Source organism: Dicentrarchus labrax, unplaced genomic scaffold (assembly GCF_905237075.1).
Source record: "Dicentrarchus labrax unplaced genomic scaffold, dlabrax2021, whole genome shotgun sequence".
Lineage (NCBI taxonomy): Eukaryota > Metazoa > Chordata > Actinopteri > Moronidae > Dicentrarchus > Dicentrarchus labrax.
In genome coordinates, this window is record NW_026136702.1 from 26,625,620 (window position 1) to 26,641,801 (window position 16,182).

The window sequence follows — 16,182 nt, forward strand, 5'->3', positions numbered from 1 at the left end:
TTTGATCTTTATTTATCATGTTAATCAAGTAAGTTAGTCAAGAATCACAAACATACTGAGTATATTGAGTTATTTATTGAACAAAAAATTAACAAATACATTCACTCACAATTCACTTATCATTTAAAAATGTTATGGTAAAGTAATGCACTTCTCAGAAACCTTAACAGTTCAATGTGATCACACACAATACTGAGGCAGTTACTTAAGTAACTTCCAAATCAACGTTGAGAAAAAAAAAAAGCTTATATAAATAACAGGAATATAAACATTATACAAACAGGTTTCTTCATTAGGCTACCTGAAGTTATATTATCTAAAAAGGATACTGTAGCTGGCATTATCTGCAGAAAACTGTGGCAAGGGTAAATAAAACAGTTTACTTCTCTCTTTATTGTCACAAATATGGCATTGAATTGGTTTAGTTGTTTACATGTTTAAAGTTTACATGTATTTACAATGCTTCTGGACTGAAGCTTTATTCATCAGGTTAGTCTAGCAGGAATCAGTCAGCATCTGAATCCTTGATATTAAGGCCAAGCATATTGGAGAGGCTCAATGACAATTTGTCATTTTCATCTGATGTCAAAATTTCAGGGGTTACCAGGTCCAGTCCAGACTCTGTTTTTTCTACTTTGAAAGTACCTCCTCTCACCAAAGAGGAATCTCCATCTTCTGTAGAGGCACTGACATCAAGACTTGGGGCAGTAAGCTTCAGATCAATATCAGTTTTTGCTTCAGTTGGTGAGACATTAGCTGAGGGTGCTTTTTCTTTTGCCATTTTCAATCTCTCTATAATGTCAATCTTTTCTCCTGTTTTTGATGTTGCATTTACTACTGGCAAGCGGATCCCTTTTCTGACAACATAATCCTTTGCCTCTGTGTCAAGTTTTGATAAACCCAAGGTATCAGGAATTCCTCCAATGCCGTCAATGCTGTTCCTGGGCAGTCTGTGGAATTTGAATGCAGGAACCTCCACCTCAGCACCAGACACCTCAGTTTCAGAGTCAGCACCACTTCCCTCTTCATCAGAACCAGACTTTAATCCCCATTTGAAGGGCCATCTCAGCTTACTTTTCGGAGAATCTTTAACTTCAGCATCTGCTTTAGCTGTGATATCCAGTTCAGGTGTGTTAAGGCTTGTCTTCACTTCAGGAGCAGAGACACTAACATGAGGTGAACTGATTTCTCCTTCATGACTGGGAGCTTTGACCTTCACAGGTGAGACTTCAAGATTTGCACTGGTATCAACCTCTGGACCTTTTATGTTAGACCCTGAAAGATGTAACTTTGGAAGCTTGAAATGTGGGAATTTTGACTTTTCAAGATTTGCATCTACATTTGGAGCTTTCACATTTATTTCATTTCCTTTAATATCTCCCGCTGCCTTTGGTACACTCAAGTCTACCGTAGGAACAGAAATGTTAGCATCTGCTCCAGAAGGATGGATACTGGGAATCTCTACTTCAGGACTTGAAAGATCAAGTTTCGGTTGCTTGAAATAAGGCACTTTAAAGTCACCCAGATGGGACTCGAGATCTAGATCTGGTGTTTTCAATTGTGCATCAGGTGCCTTGAGGACTGCTTTTGGCACATTGATATCCACATTTGGAGCATTCTGTGTGACTTGGTGATCAGGTGCTTCAAGTTCAGCTTTTGGCAACTTTGTGGTTATGTTTGCTGCTGAGAGGTTCCCGTCAATTTTTGGTGGAGACAGGCTGAGATCTGGTGCTTTCAAGTTGAGGTCAGGTACCTGAAGGTCTGCATTGGGTAGATCCAGACTTGGCCTCTTTACATCAGCATTCAGATCTAGATCTGGAGTAATGAGATTTCCTTTAATTGCGGGGGGGGCAGGAAGATCCAGATCTGAACACTTGAGGTCAGCATCAACATCAAGATTAGGTCCTTTTACCCTTGATTCTGATAAGCCAAAGTTTGGCAATTTCATATTGGGTAACTTGAATTTTCCAGCTGAGGCGTCAACTTCTGGAGCTTGAAGGTCTACATCAGGGCCTTTGAGATCAGCTTTTGGTAAACTAATGTCAAGATCTGGTGTATCAAAACGCCCTTCAATTTTCTTTGCAGACAAAGAGAGATCTGGTGCTTTTAAGTCTACATTAGGATTGGCATCAATGTCTGGTGCTTCTAAAGAGGCATCCAATTCAGGACCCTTGACTTTGGGCACTTTTAATTTTGGTAGTTTAAATTTAGGAAACTTCAGTTTACCATCTGGTGATTCAAGGTTGAGATCTGGACCATTAAGATCCACATCTGGACCTTTGACATCAGCATTAGGCATGTTGATATTGAGGTCTGGAGCCTTAATCCCACCCTCAATTTTTGGTGCTGAAAGATTTACATCTGGTGCACTCAAATCCACATCAGGCGCCTTGAGGTCTACGTCTGGTACCTTCACATCAGCATCAGCCTTTGGACCCTTCAGTGTGCCAAATTTGGGTTTCTTGAAGTTGAGCCATTTGAATTTTCCAGATGGGCCTTCAACATCTGGAGTATCAATGTCTAAATTGGGGGCTTCTTGGTCAGCCTTTGGTAAGTTTAGATTGACATCTGGTGCATTTATGTCACCTTCAATCTTTGGAGCTGAGAGACTCAAGTCAGGGGCTGAAACATCAGCATCTAGACCAACATCTGGACCATTAACCTTAGGACCTGAGACAGTCCACTTTGGCTTTTTAAGAGTGGGCCATTTGAACATCCCGGATGGAGGCTCAATGTCAACATTTGGTGCTTTAACATCAACATCAGCTGTGGGCAAATTCAGATCAACGTCAGGTCTATCAAATGATGCTTTAGGAGAGAGCTTGAGGTCAGGTGCTTCCACATTAGCATCAATGTCAACATCTGGGGACTTCACCCTTGGTAGCAAAAACTTGGGCTTTTTGAGTGTTGGGAACTTGATTTTGCCAGAAGGGGCCTCAATGTCAAAATCTGGTGCTGTAACATCAACATCTGCTTTGGGTAAATTCAGATCAACGTCTGATGTGCTAATCCCACTATTAATTTTTGGAACAGAGAGATCAACATCTGGTGTGCTCAGATCTGCATCAAGGTCCATTTCAGCTTTGGGGCCATGAAGTTTGGGTTTCTTCCACTTCAGATGAGGCCAATTAATTTTCCCTGATGGAGCATCAATGTCAAGATCTGGGGTCTGAACGGCATTTGGTAGATTCAGCTCTGCATTTGGTGGATTAATGTCACCATCAATTTTTGGAGTTGAGAGATTTAAATCAGGTGTGTTAAGATCTGCATCTATGTCTAAGTCTGCTTTTGGGCCTTTGGGCTTCTTCCATTTCAGATGAGGCCAGTTGATTTTACCAGATGGAGCCTCTATATCAGTATTTGGGGCTTGCATGTCTAGATCAGGGCCTTTAAGGTCAGCCTGAGGGAAATTTATGTCAACATCTGGGGCATTTATTCCACCTTCCACATTTTGACCAGATATATCAACATCTGGTGTGTTCAGATTTGCATCTAAGTCCAGATCACCTTTTGGGCCATGAATTTTGGGTTTCTTCCACTTTAAATGAGGCCAGTTTATTTTACCAGATGGGGCATCAATGTCAAGATTTGGGGTTTGAACATCTAGATCAGGGCCTTTGATGTCAGCCTTGGGAATGTTAATGTCAACATCTGGTGCACTTAGATCCCCATCAGTGTTTGGTGTTGAGAGATTGACATCAGGTGCAGACAGGTCAGCATTTAAGTTACCATCTGGTCCTCTAACTTTGGGACCTTTCCATTTTAGATGGGGCCACTTGATTTTGCCTGAGGGTGCCTCAATATCAGCATTTGGGGTTTCTAAATTTACATCAGGCCCATTCAGATCAACTTTTGGTCCATTCAGGTCCAAATCTGGACTTTTAAGATCTAATTTTGGGGCTAACAGATTATGGTCGGGTGCCTCTAGATTTTCATTGACAGAAGGGAGATCTACGTCACCAGAAACATCCATTTCTGCTTTTGGTATTGTGATCTGAGGCAGATTGAAGTGTGGCATTGTGAATTTTGGGGTCTTGTATTTCAAATCACCTGTTTTAATTTCTGGTTTCTCAATGTCAAGCAAGGCGCTGGGAGCATTGAGCTGTGGAGTTGAGACACTAACGTCAGGTGCTTTGAGGGTGCCATCTAGATCTCCTTTTATATATGGTCCAGTTAGTCCAAGGGAGCTGGCATCGGCATCAGCTGAAAGCTTATTCCGGCTGAGACTGGGAAGGTCTCCATTGAGAGTGTGACCACTTATTTCGCCATCCAACCCATTTTTTAGGTTGATCATCTGTTGGTAATGAAATGATAAACAAAGTAGGTTAATATAGATTAAAACAGCTCTTGTGTCATTAATCATTATTAGTGAATTATTAATAGGGTAATTCATTATGCTTTTGCAGTTCCGTTATGATCAACACTGCATCAGATAGTTGCTGTTACTATTAATTCAATTTCTGACAATTAATTTAAATGAAAGAAAGCATTTGTGGCTTTTTCATTGAAAGGTTTGATGAAAATGAACATGATGCGAATTGTGTTAAATTGTTACCCATCTGTATTTAGCCATGCAGATAGTTTTGGTTTTAGAGATTAGATTGGGATTATAACTACTGTTGAGTGAAATCATTTCACAGCCATTAACTAAATGTTATTTTTCTTTGCTGTGAGCACCACAAATGTATTCCAAAACCTTGTAATGTTTACCTCTGCTTGGTCTTTGAGACCTAATCCTATGGAACCAAGGCCAGCACTGGCACTCAGCTCCTTCTTTGTCAGAACCTTCATGTTGTTATCATATGGCTCCAGGACCTTCAGGATGTTCAGCACCTGATTTTTGTTCAGGTGATCAAGGTGTATAGTGGCTGCAACAATCTCATCCCCTGGAACAAGAAGAAACAACTCATCAAAACCAGGATATTTCTATCTTTCCCTCAGATCTACGGACACTGGTTGAACTTTCCTAAACTGCAGCAAGAGTAACACAAGTTTCAGTATTCACAGTCTTTTCTTTTACCTGCTTGCAGGCCACTCTTTGCAGCAATTGTATCATCAGTGATTCCTGTAATGATGACTCTTTTCTCCGAGTCATCCAGCATCAAGCTTTCTGAAAAACGTCTTGTCTTGCTGTCCTCGCTCTGTGTTTAAGATTTACAATACACAAAATCAGGCAGGTTCTTTTTGCACATTTGCACCATATTTTTTGTTATTTTCAAACTCAGGAAGACGGATAAAAGTATTTTAACTGCCACCACATACAATTTGCATGTTGTTTTTTTCTACTTACCATCTTTTCGTTGGTCTATTACATCCACATATTATGGAATTTATACCAAAATACAAGAAACAATGGAAACTCCAAACCACAGCAAGGGCAACTGCAAAACACCAGAGAAAAGCAAATTTAGTTAATACATTATGTTAATATAGCTTAAATCAATGACATACCTACTGCGCTATACAAGTACAGGTCCATTTACCATTTACCATTATCATTGTTCAAACTTCTTCACCAAGAGTACTGCTAGCATGTTGGTTTTCATGTTTTCTTTGTTATGGACTCCGGAAATCATTTCCATCAACTGTCTGTAGCTCTCACTGGGGGTCAGTTCATCCCTCTACCCAGAGATCCCTACCTGTGCTCAGGTTTTTTCACCTGCCTTTAGATTTTTAATTTTCTGACACTGACTGAGAAACAACAACGCCCACACACCGTACAATCTCATGCTTCAGGAATTCAAAGCCTCTGCCAGGTTTGTTCAGGGGAATGTATGCATCTAAACCAGTTGGTTTGGATTCATTCTGATCGACCAGCCACACCGCTCAGCACGCACACACACACATATACATAGCCCTCCCTTCAACCACACCCCAACATCACACATTCACATGTAAATGCTAATGTAATTCAATTGCAGCAGAGTTACATAAATAAAGACAGAGTGGGCTTTAACTTTAGCAGTGCTGGATTGTAAAATTAATCCTCACGAAAAGGGAATCAATTATGTATTTTAACACTAAGATCCAAACTGTCTACTAATGCTCCAAAAACATGTGATTTTGATCGGTCCCATCAGTGTTAATGTAACAGTCACAAACAGATGCTTCTCTGAAAGATAATTAAGTCTTGAAGTAGACAAACAACTCAGCAGTCATATTCACATAGTTAGGACTGAAAAAGCAACAACTTTGCCATGTACAATGACAGGCACATTTAGTGATTAGTCAATACATATGCATTTTTCTAAGGATATAGAGTGAGAGCTCAAAATACACACACATTACCACTTCCTGACGTTCCTGCTTAATTTCCAAAGAAATAATAAATAGAAGTGATGACAAATTACAAAACTGCATGCTGGCTTCAGACTCTATGCACACCTCCCTAAACCAGAAATTAGCAGCAATTCAAAGAAAAAAGGACAGAGATAAAAAAAATAATAATAATGATCAGGGTGTTGTTTAATAGGTGTATCCTTTAAAACAGGGCTGCAACACTGATACCAACCAAATAGTAAACACTAGGGTGTGAGTCAGATGACAACAGAGTTTGGTATGTCCCAGTTGGTACAGCAAGACACACGACAGCAGTAATTATTAGCAATAGTGAATATAAAATTTGATTTGCTACATTTTATTTTGAAACCTTACTCGTAGTCAGTGCCAGATTTTCTAAGATCTTGACTTCATAATTGGGCTACTATATATCAAAACCTCAACTTGTGAACAAATTTGAAAAATATTATCAGACAATATGTAATTTTAAGAATGTGTACCTAGAACTTTCCACTTTAACAGCTTTAAGATTCCTTTAAACCCAGTTTACACCCAGTGTATCCTTGCACCACACCTCATTTGCAAGTCATACTGTTTTTTCAACGATACTTCCTCCTGAATGAACCTAAAATTCTTGATCTGAGGAAGAGCCAGTAGAATAAAAAAAACCTGTCCATGTATAAAAAATATATATGAATAAATATTTATATTTTAGTTTGATTTTAAAGCCAATAACAACCTAACAAAGTTTTAACATTACATTTTTACATTAATACAATTGTCCTCCCAAATGATCTCCTCATTGGGGCCTCATATCAACCAAACCAAACCAGAAAACATATCTGATGGACTCACCGTATGCTGCTGTCAGAGATGCCTCCACCCAAGAAAAGCCCAAGGAGAGATGTCTCCTCCTCAGTATATCACTGCTGCTCTGTCAGGCAAGATGGGATAGATCTGGCAGTTAAATGCCTATAAGCTGAAACCCAGCCAGGAGAACAGGTTAGGCAGCATCAGTACCGCCTCTCATAGTGCCCCCTCTTACCCATGCAACACACACACACACACACACACACACACACACACACACGTCTTAACTTCAAGCCTTTGGCCGCCGAAACCGGACTAGAAAGCACTAGAGAGAGAGACATAGCAGAGATAAAGATACCACTCCTTCTTAACAGGACTAACCAGGTTTACAAAGAAACAGACACGTAGCAACACTGTTTCACACAGCAACACTTCACTCACAAGCTTCATTTCACTTCCATTTTGACATCTGACATTTTGATGTTGAACACATGTTTTTTACAATCATGTTTTGGAACTTTTGCCAGACCACGACACTCATATTTTTCTCATTGTTCTGCGTGTAGATTCTGCAAAGAATTCAACACTCATTGCCACTCTCAGATTTAACAACAGTAAAAGCAGACGTAATATTCATGTTTCATATATCTACCCACTGATTTTCATACCATAGTGACACCAAGAGGGTAGGAAAAACACATACAAAAAATCAAAAACACTATAGCTCAGTTTGAAAAGTTGTGATTTGACATAAAAACATGGGGTTAAACTAATTGTACTTGAATTGCAGTTTAAATATTAATTTATCAAAATATTTAGTGTTGGTGATTAAATAATTTGATTTGCTCAGTCTAGGACTCCTTTAACAAGGGAATGTGCCATTCCATTTTTTATGGCCTATCCAAGATAAATACCAGTTTCTGATTTGGCCAAAAGGTGAACACTTTTATCTACATTCTAAGTTAGTGCTCAAGGAACAATATAGTACAGGTACCACTAGCAACAACACTGAAACTTCATGTTATTAGTGAACTCAGCAGTGAAACTAATAGTGGTGCAAAGCACTGCACTTCAGTACAGTTTTGAGGTACTGCTACTTTATATAGTATTTACATTTTATGCTTTATACTTCTACTCAGTGTACAAGGCTGGCTGTCTGGGGGGCAGGGGTGAAAAAAATAAAAAGCATGCAGAAAGAAGTGATACATTTATGGTGAAACAAGTCAGCCAAGGTTAGCCCTAGAGGACACCCTTTTTGTCCACTGGAACGGGCATCTGAGAGGACACTTTGTTGTGTTTTCTCCACTGGAAGGGCACCCTAGAAGGCTAAAACTACCTACTAGTTTATGAAGTAGTTTAAAGTAACAGCAACTCAACTGAGACTGTACAACAGTACAGAACAATTATAATGGGTACTTTTACTCTTGATACTTCAGTTGTTAATACCACTAGCCAGGCTATAGCTGTTTCCCATTTTCCAGTCCTCATGCTAATCTAAACTAATTTATTAATTATCACTTACACATTACCATCTTTTCATCTAATACTATCTATTTACTACTTTAAATACATTTAGCTGATTATAATATATATATTATATTTACTTGAGACCAAGTAAATTATCTGATTTGGATTTGTTTGGTCTAATTTGTGTGTGCATGTTATAACAGTGTTTTGGTTTTATACTATTAACAAGACTATACTGCAAAATAATACACCTGTAAATCTAATTGGATAAGGCACCATTTTTTACAGTGTCAAAGACATGAAGACTTAACCCTGTGGTAAATTCTCAGACCATAATTTATAGTGTTGGTAAACTGGCTTCCTGCTGTTTGGAATTTTAGTTATTCTGAAGATAATGTTGCTCCAGCATTCTCCTTGCTGAGATGCATACTAAGCTATGCAGCATGAGTCACTACCCAACCCATCCAACCAATTAATACAATGTGATGACTGTACACAGGACAGATTGAGAAGGGTGTTGTCAGTGTAAGACAATAGCTAAACGATGAGTAATAGAAACTAAGGAGGAGAGGAGTACATTACAATGTGAAAGTCCTGCTTTAATGTTAATCACCTTTTAGCATCGTATGTTCCTAAATTTCTAAAATAAAATCCATTTGCTTCCACATGGAAATCAGAGAACACTGAAAATACAGAGGGGATACAAAATTATGTAACTGTCTCATGGAAACTTAATTTCATGCAGGTACCTCAAAAACACTACGGAATGATTAAAGCGTCACTTATTTATTTAAGCTGGGGGAAGCAAAAGAGGATTTACTCACTTTTAGTTTCTCTATATGAGTTTTCCCATGATGCAACCAATAGCATCTCTTAGCATCTTCCAAGATAACCTGACATCACTACAGTCGTTTTTTCAGACTTTATACTTATTTAGAAGTAGATAGCAATACAATTGCATATTTGTACAGTGTTAATAAAGTTGTGTTTTTGTACAGTAATCAGTGAGGTCCATCCCCTAGAAACACTCTGCCCAGGCAGAAAGCCATGCTGTTGCTGCTAGCTAACTAATGAATCTTTGCTCTGTGTGGCACAAAGTTGAATATTGATTGACAGGTGCATGTCATAATATTATTGGTTGAAATGGGTTAGTTCATGCGTACACATCACATTTTGTTTTAAAGGAAGACAAAATGATTGGAGTTTGATATAAAAATACAAAGAAATTCAGTTTCTGTACATTTTCTGGCATACATTGTTAAACAAGGGTACAATATGAATATGTGTAATCTTAAAGGGTTAAAAAAAGCATTTTTTAATTCATCTGGATTTTACCACTAACAACACTATACTTGAACAGTCACATCTCTAGCAGAAATGACCATGGGTTGACAAATCCACAAAATGTGGGAAAATGAAATGTATCTACAACCACAGTTTAAAGGCCATCAGTAGATAGAAATACTTTATTTATCCCCAAAGGTAAATTATAAATTTACCTCTGATAGAAATAAAACAAAGATAAAGCCCTGAATTGTTTTTTTGTCATTCAGTTTTCTAATTTTGCATTCTGAAAAAAACTGGTAGGGCCTCTACCCACTAAACACAGCCAGTATTCCAAAGTCATTCAGAAGCCAAGCAGAATCTTTGTTTGGGACAAAGTTCATCCTCATCTCCCCAGGTTGCAGCTGTGTGGATGGAGCTTTGTAAGAATGCCATTTGCATGTTGATAACCACATGACATTTGATAGGTTAATGAATGTGAGCAATTTGTGGGTTCAGTTTCTGTCCTCTCAGTCCCCCAGGCAGATGACTTTAGTTCAAATGGCAGGAATGTACCATCACTACATCACCGCTCAGCATGCTGATTGTTTGTAGGAACTGAATCTATGACACATACCTGATACCTAATGTAAATCTTGGGCCTGGGCATATATACAGTGGGCCTCCTTCCCCTCTTAAAACATCCCAGACCAGGTTACATGTAGAAAAGTGTTTGGTGGAAACGATATGAAAATATATGCGTTATCCCAAATGTAAACAATATTATGTCTCCCCTCTCTATGACAGATGGTTTTTAACGTCATAGGTCTACAGTTCTAAAACCAGTGCTTTTCAAGCAGAACCTGGCCCCTGCCTTCCAAGTTTTTTAGGGATGCACAATAAAGATATTTTTCAGCTGATACGATAACCGATAATTAGCTGCTTCTAATGGCGGATACAGATAAGATAACTGATAATGTTAAAGTTCTCAAAATAAGTTTATAACCTGTAGTTTATGCACACCTGATGGTAAGAAAAGCTTAGGTGTAGTGAACAAAGATGGATGTTTTAATATTCCATAGCTCTGAGCTAACCAAATCTAACTGACATCACTGTTGTCAACTGTTGTGTTCGGGTAAAGATCTTCAAAAAACTTCATACATACATTGGCTATCATAAAACAACAAGTGTTTTATGATAGCCAATGTATTTTTGTGAAGTTTTCTGTGAAGTTTTTTTCTATCAATAGTTTTATTCAAGTATTCAAAATAAATTATGATTATTTTTTAATAATATCAATTTCCTATTATTTAATAATGGGGTAACAATACAAAGTGTTTTGGGGATTAAGGTTTTAGAATTAATATAATATTAATCATGTTTTCATTATTACTAAATATTTAAAATATTATGCCCAGCTACATTGGTCTATTTGTGATTATAGAGATACCACATGCTGTTGTGCATGGCTACAGATATGATAAGTTCATTGAACAGATACAGATAATAGCGTACACGCTCATCCCTGCTTTCTAATTTTAATTTTAATTGGCTCATTTAATCTCTGTGATGATTAAAGATTAAAAATCAGAAGTCTCACATCTCAAGTTAGCATATTAAACCAGAACACCAAAGGGTGAGGAATAAAGATGGAAAATATATCCCAAAGGTATTTGTTAAAGCATCTGTATTTTCCAGCTTCCATTTAAAAAATCTTCATGACTTTAAACAATAATGATGATTATGATTACTTACCATAATTTTTGCAGTCAATTCCCAACAGATGGATTAAGTATGAAGCCCTGAGCCCCAGGCACTGAGAGAGCAGCGTCTATATATAGGCAGAGGTACATGGAAGCCACTGAATTAACAGTGGCTATGAATCTGCCTTTAAAGATACAAAGCAAAGTGTCTCATATTAGACACATCAAATTCAATTTCAATTCAATTCAATTTTATTTGTATAGCACCAATTCATAACAGAAGTTATCTCAGGACACTTTTCAAATAGAGCAGGTCTAGACCGAACTCCTTATAACATTATTTTTTAGCTTTGTAAGAGACTCAAATGTGACACTGAGACTGGTTTCTAAAACTCCAGAGTGCCAACATGACACATTTTACACTTGTACACATTGCATTAGTGACAGTTTGATTTGGTGAGAATTACATGACTAGATTTTCTTGGTTTTATTGTCAAATGCCCAAAAAGTGACAACACATTGAGAGTGAGGGGTTGATGGTGATTCTGTTTGTACAAGTCTGTTAGCCAAGGGCTACTTTATCTAGAATCAGAGAGAACGAACAAAAAAATGTGGCTCCTTCAATCATGTTTCATTCACTGTCTCTTTTTCAGGTCTAAACTTGTGCCTTTTAATGAATACCTGTGGAGCGGTGTCAAGCAGGCTAGAGTCTGTAAAACAAAGATGCACACATGAACACACAGACACACATACCTCCTCTACTGTTACAACAGCACAAATGTTATGTTTGCATCAGCCTACTAAACTAGTGTGTTGTAGGCTTTGCAGTAGAGGATTTTGTTTTCCAGCATTCCCCTCATAGCTGGCCTTCTTCTCAGTTCAAATGAAAATTCTTCATTTACCAGTTCTAAGCTGCAGCCTCTTGTAAGCTGCAGCTGGCATGTGGGGGAGTATGTGTCTCTGTTGAAAGGTGAGTTTGTAGACACTGTCATTCTGGTTATTGCGTAGCATTGTTATTTGTTAAGTGGCACCCATAGTGAGGAAAGGCATGTGGAGTATGTGGAGGAAAGTGAGCTTTCTACAGCGCTACAAACTGCCCCCAGCTAGCACTGAAACTAAGAAAGACACACACTCAGCTTCCCATTGGCAGTTAAAGGTCCACTGTGTAGGAATTAGTGGGATCTAGCAGTGTAGTTGCAGATCGCAAATCCCTCACTTCAAACTCCAAACGCCCCATCTAGAGCCAGTGTTTGGTTTGTCCATCCTGGGCTACTGTAGAAACATGGTGGTTTAACATATCAGACTCCATAGAAGAGGACCTGCTCCCTCTGTAAATAAAAACTGTTAATTCTAAGGTCAAAGGTAACAAAAACACAATGATTCCTATATTCAGATTATTGTACACTTATGAAAACATACCTATGAATATTATATTCCATGTCTGATAGATAGATAGATCCTCCTAAATATTACACAGTGGGCCTTTAAGGGGAAGGTTATGGTAAATGTTAAAAGGGTTAGTTTAGGTATTTTAAAGTGGGGTTGTATGAGGTCCATAATCAGTGTACAATAGACAGTGGCAGTTTGGAGAAGCAGACAGGAGTACCAGTATAGAAGCTAAGCAATGCACTGCTGCGGGTGGGGGCAGCAACAAAAACAAAAACATATTTTGGCCACCTAAAAAAATCTCTTTAAGTGTACGCTATATTTAGCTTTGAGTCTATATAGGCCTATATATCAAATCAATGTCATTTAGAAGACCTAAGATGGCACCACGGACAGTTGCCTCGGTGTGTTGGTGCGCTTTGTTTTTTCTTGTTTTGTGTGTTAATTCAGTTTTCGGCTGTGATACCTGGAGCTCATTCTCTAGAGAAGAGCTCACAAACATCAGGGGAACAACTCCAGCTGATCTCTTTCCTACTTTTCTTCTTTTTTCCGTGAAATTATTGGACATTGTGGTCAAAGGTGCGCTCACCTTTGACCACGCAGTGAAACGCAGGAGGAGAGGGAAACGTGCCGGTGCGCTTGCACGTCTCCGCCAGCGCGGACATCACACTCCGCTACCTGGAATATTCCTCTCCAACGTGCGCTCACTGTGCAACAAAATGGACGAACTTCAGCTACTTCTGGGGAAAAACAGTGACTTTTTTTCATCCTCTGTTTTATGCTTCACGGGGACGTGGCTGTGTGGATCGATACCAGACTCTGCGCTGCAGCTGGCAGGCTTCCAACTCTTCAGAGCGGATCGTGACACGGAACTCTCCGGCAAATCGAAGGATGGAGGTATCTGTTTTTATACCAACAGTAGCCCAGCAATGATGTCACAGTGATCCAACAGCACTGCTCTTCTACTCTGGAATATTTTATCATAAACTGCAAACCTTTTTACTCCCCCGTGAGTTCGTTTCATTCATTCTGGTCGGTGTTTACATTCCACCGCAGGCCAACGTGCAGGAGGCACAGCGCACGCTCACCGACCAGTTACTGTGTGTGGAGCAGACTAAACTGGACTCTTTAGTTATTGTCCTTGGTGACTTTAACAAAGGAAACCTCAGTCACGAACTTCCTAAATACAAACAGTTTATTAAATGCCCGACCAGAGAGAAGAACACACTGGATCACTGTTACACTACAGTCAGCAGAGCCATACTGGGCCTCTCTGACCATGTCATGGTCCACCTGATTCCTTCATACAGGCAGAAATTAAAACTCTGTAAACCTGTTGTGAGGACATCAAAGCAGTGGACCAGTGAAGCTGCGGAGGATCTCCAGGCGTGTTTGGACTCTACTGACTGGGATGTGTTCAGGACTGCTACTGAAAGTCTGGATGAGTACACAGAGGCTGTGACACCATCAGCTGCTGTGAGGACTGCTGTATACCATCACACACCAGGGTGAGTTATAACAATGACAAACCCTGGTTCACAGCCAAACTCAGTCAGTTACGGTTACAGAAGGAGCAAATGTTTAGGAGTGGGGACAGGGACAAGTTTAAGAAGTCTAAGTATAAGTTTAGGAAGGCGGTGAGAGAAGCTAAACGACAGTACTCTGATAAACTTCAACACCAGTTCTCAGCCAACGACTCTGGTTCTGTCTGGAAGGGGCTCAGACATATAACCAACTACAAGCCCAAAACCCCCCACTCAAATGAGCTGAATGGGTTCTACTGCCGCTTCGACAAAGGAGCAGTCCTGACACCTTCCCCCGTGACACCCCTCAACAGCCCCACCTCACCAGTCCCCCCCCAAGCTCAGCAAGAGCCAGGGCCACTCCACAACTTCACACCTCTGTGAATCCCTCCTCCTCCACCACAGTGATGACTCTCTGCCTCCAAGAGAGGGACGTCAATAGTCTCTTTAAGAGGCAGAACCATCCACCCTGAAGCACTGTGCTGACCAGCTGTCTCCAGTGTTCACGGACATCTTCAACACCTCATTGGAGACATGCATGTGCCAGCCTGCTTCAAGTCATCCACCATCATCCCTGTCCCCAAAAAAGCAAGGACCACAGGACTCAATGACTACAGACCTGTTGCCCTCACCTCTGTGGTCATGAAGTCTTTTGAGCGCCTTGTGCTTTCCCACCTGAAAGCCATAACGGACCCACTCCTGGACCCCCTGCAGTTCGGCTACAGAGCCAACTGGTCTGTAGATGATGCAGCAAACATGGCCCTGCACTTCACCCTCCAGCATCTGGACTCCCCAGGAACCTACGCCAGGATCCTGTTTGTGGACTTCAGCTCTATGTTTAACACCATCATCCCAGCTCTGCTACAGGACAAGCTTTCCCAGCTCACTGTGCCTGACTCCACCTGCAGGTGGATCACAGACTTCCTGTCTGACAGGAAACAGCACGTGAAGCTGGGGAAAAATGTCTCTGACTCTCAGACCATCAGCACCAGATACCCCCAAGGCTGCGTTCTTTATCCTCTGCTCTTCTCCCTGTACACCACCAGCTGCGCCTCCAGTCACCAGTCCGTCAGGGTACTGAAGTTCGTGGATGACACCTCCCTCATTGGACTCATCTCTGGGGGAGATGAGTCTGCCTACAGATGGGAGATTTACCATCTGGTGACCTGGTGCAGCCAGAACAACCTGGAGCTAAACGCTCTGAAAACAGTGGAGATGGTTGTGGACTTTAGAAAGAACCCAGCCCCACCCGCCCCCATCATCCTGTGTAACTCCCCAGTTGACTCTGTGGAGTCCTCAAGTGGGAGCTGAACATCAGCTCCCTCACCAAGAAAGCCCAGCAGAGGATGTACTTCCTGCGGCAGCTGGGGAAGTTCAACCTGCCAAAGACGATGATGGTGCACTTCTACACCGCCATCATCTAGTCCATCCTCACCTCTTCCATCACCATCTGGTACGCTGCTGCCACTGCCAAGGACAAGGGCAGACTGCAGCGTATCATCCATTCCGCTGAGAAGGTGATCGGCTGCAATCTGCCATCTCTCCAGGACCTGTACGTCTCTAGGACCCTGAGGCGTGCAGGCAAGATTGTGGCTGACCCCTCCCAACCCTGCCACAAACTCTTTAAACCTCTTCCCTCTGCGGTCCATCAGGACCAAAACCTCTCGCCGCAAAAACAGTTTCTTCCCATCTGCAGCTGGTCTCATTAGCAAGGCCCAGATCCCCCACTGACACTGACTCTTATACCCACC

The 16,182-nt window shown here is 40.6% G+C and overlaps 1 protein-coding gene across 1 annotated transcript; it reads right to left on the reverse strand.

Moving 5' to 3' along the window:
• Positions 1 to 55: 55 nt before the first annotated feature.
• si:ch211-125o16.4 (neuroblast differentiation-associated protein AHNAK) lies at positions 56 to 7,328 on the reverse strand. Its single transcript, XM_051422739.1, has 5 exons — positions 7,135 to 7,328; positions 5,291 to 5,381; positions 5,021 to 5,141; positions 4,711 to 4,886; positions 56 to 4,294 (listed from the first exon to the last, which is right to left on the reverse strand). The coding sequence occupies exons 2-5, from the start codon at positions 5,291 to 5,293 to the stop codon at positions 506 to 508; spliced, it is 4,089 nt and encodes a 1,362-aa protein (XP_051278699.1). The 5' UTR covers positions 5,294 to 5,381; positions 7,135 to 7,328; the 3' UTR covers positions 56 to 505.
• Positions 7,329 to 16,182: the final 8,854 nt, after the last annotated feature.

Bases quoted from the DNA above. Each gene is read 5' to 3' on its own strand.
- si:ch211-125o16.4 (XM_051422739.1), bottom strand. The intron at 4,887-5,020 runs GTAAAAGAAAAG...TTCTTGTTCCAG, and splicing joins AAAGAGTGGCCTGCAAGCAG to GGGATGAGATTGTTGCAGCC. The intron at 4,295-4,710 runs GTAAACATTACA...CATTACCAACAG, and splicing joins GTCTCAAAGACCAAGCAGAG to ATGATCAACCTAAAAAATGG.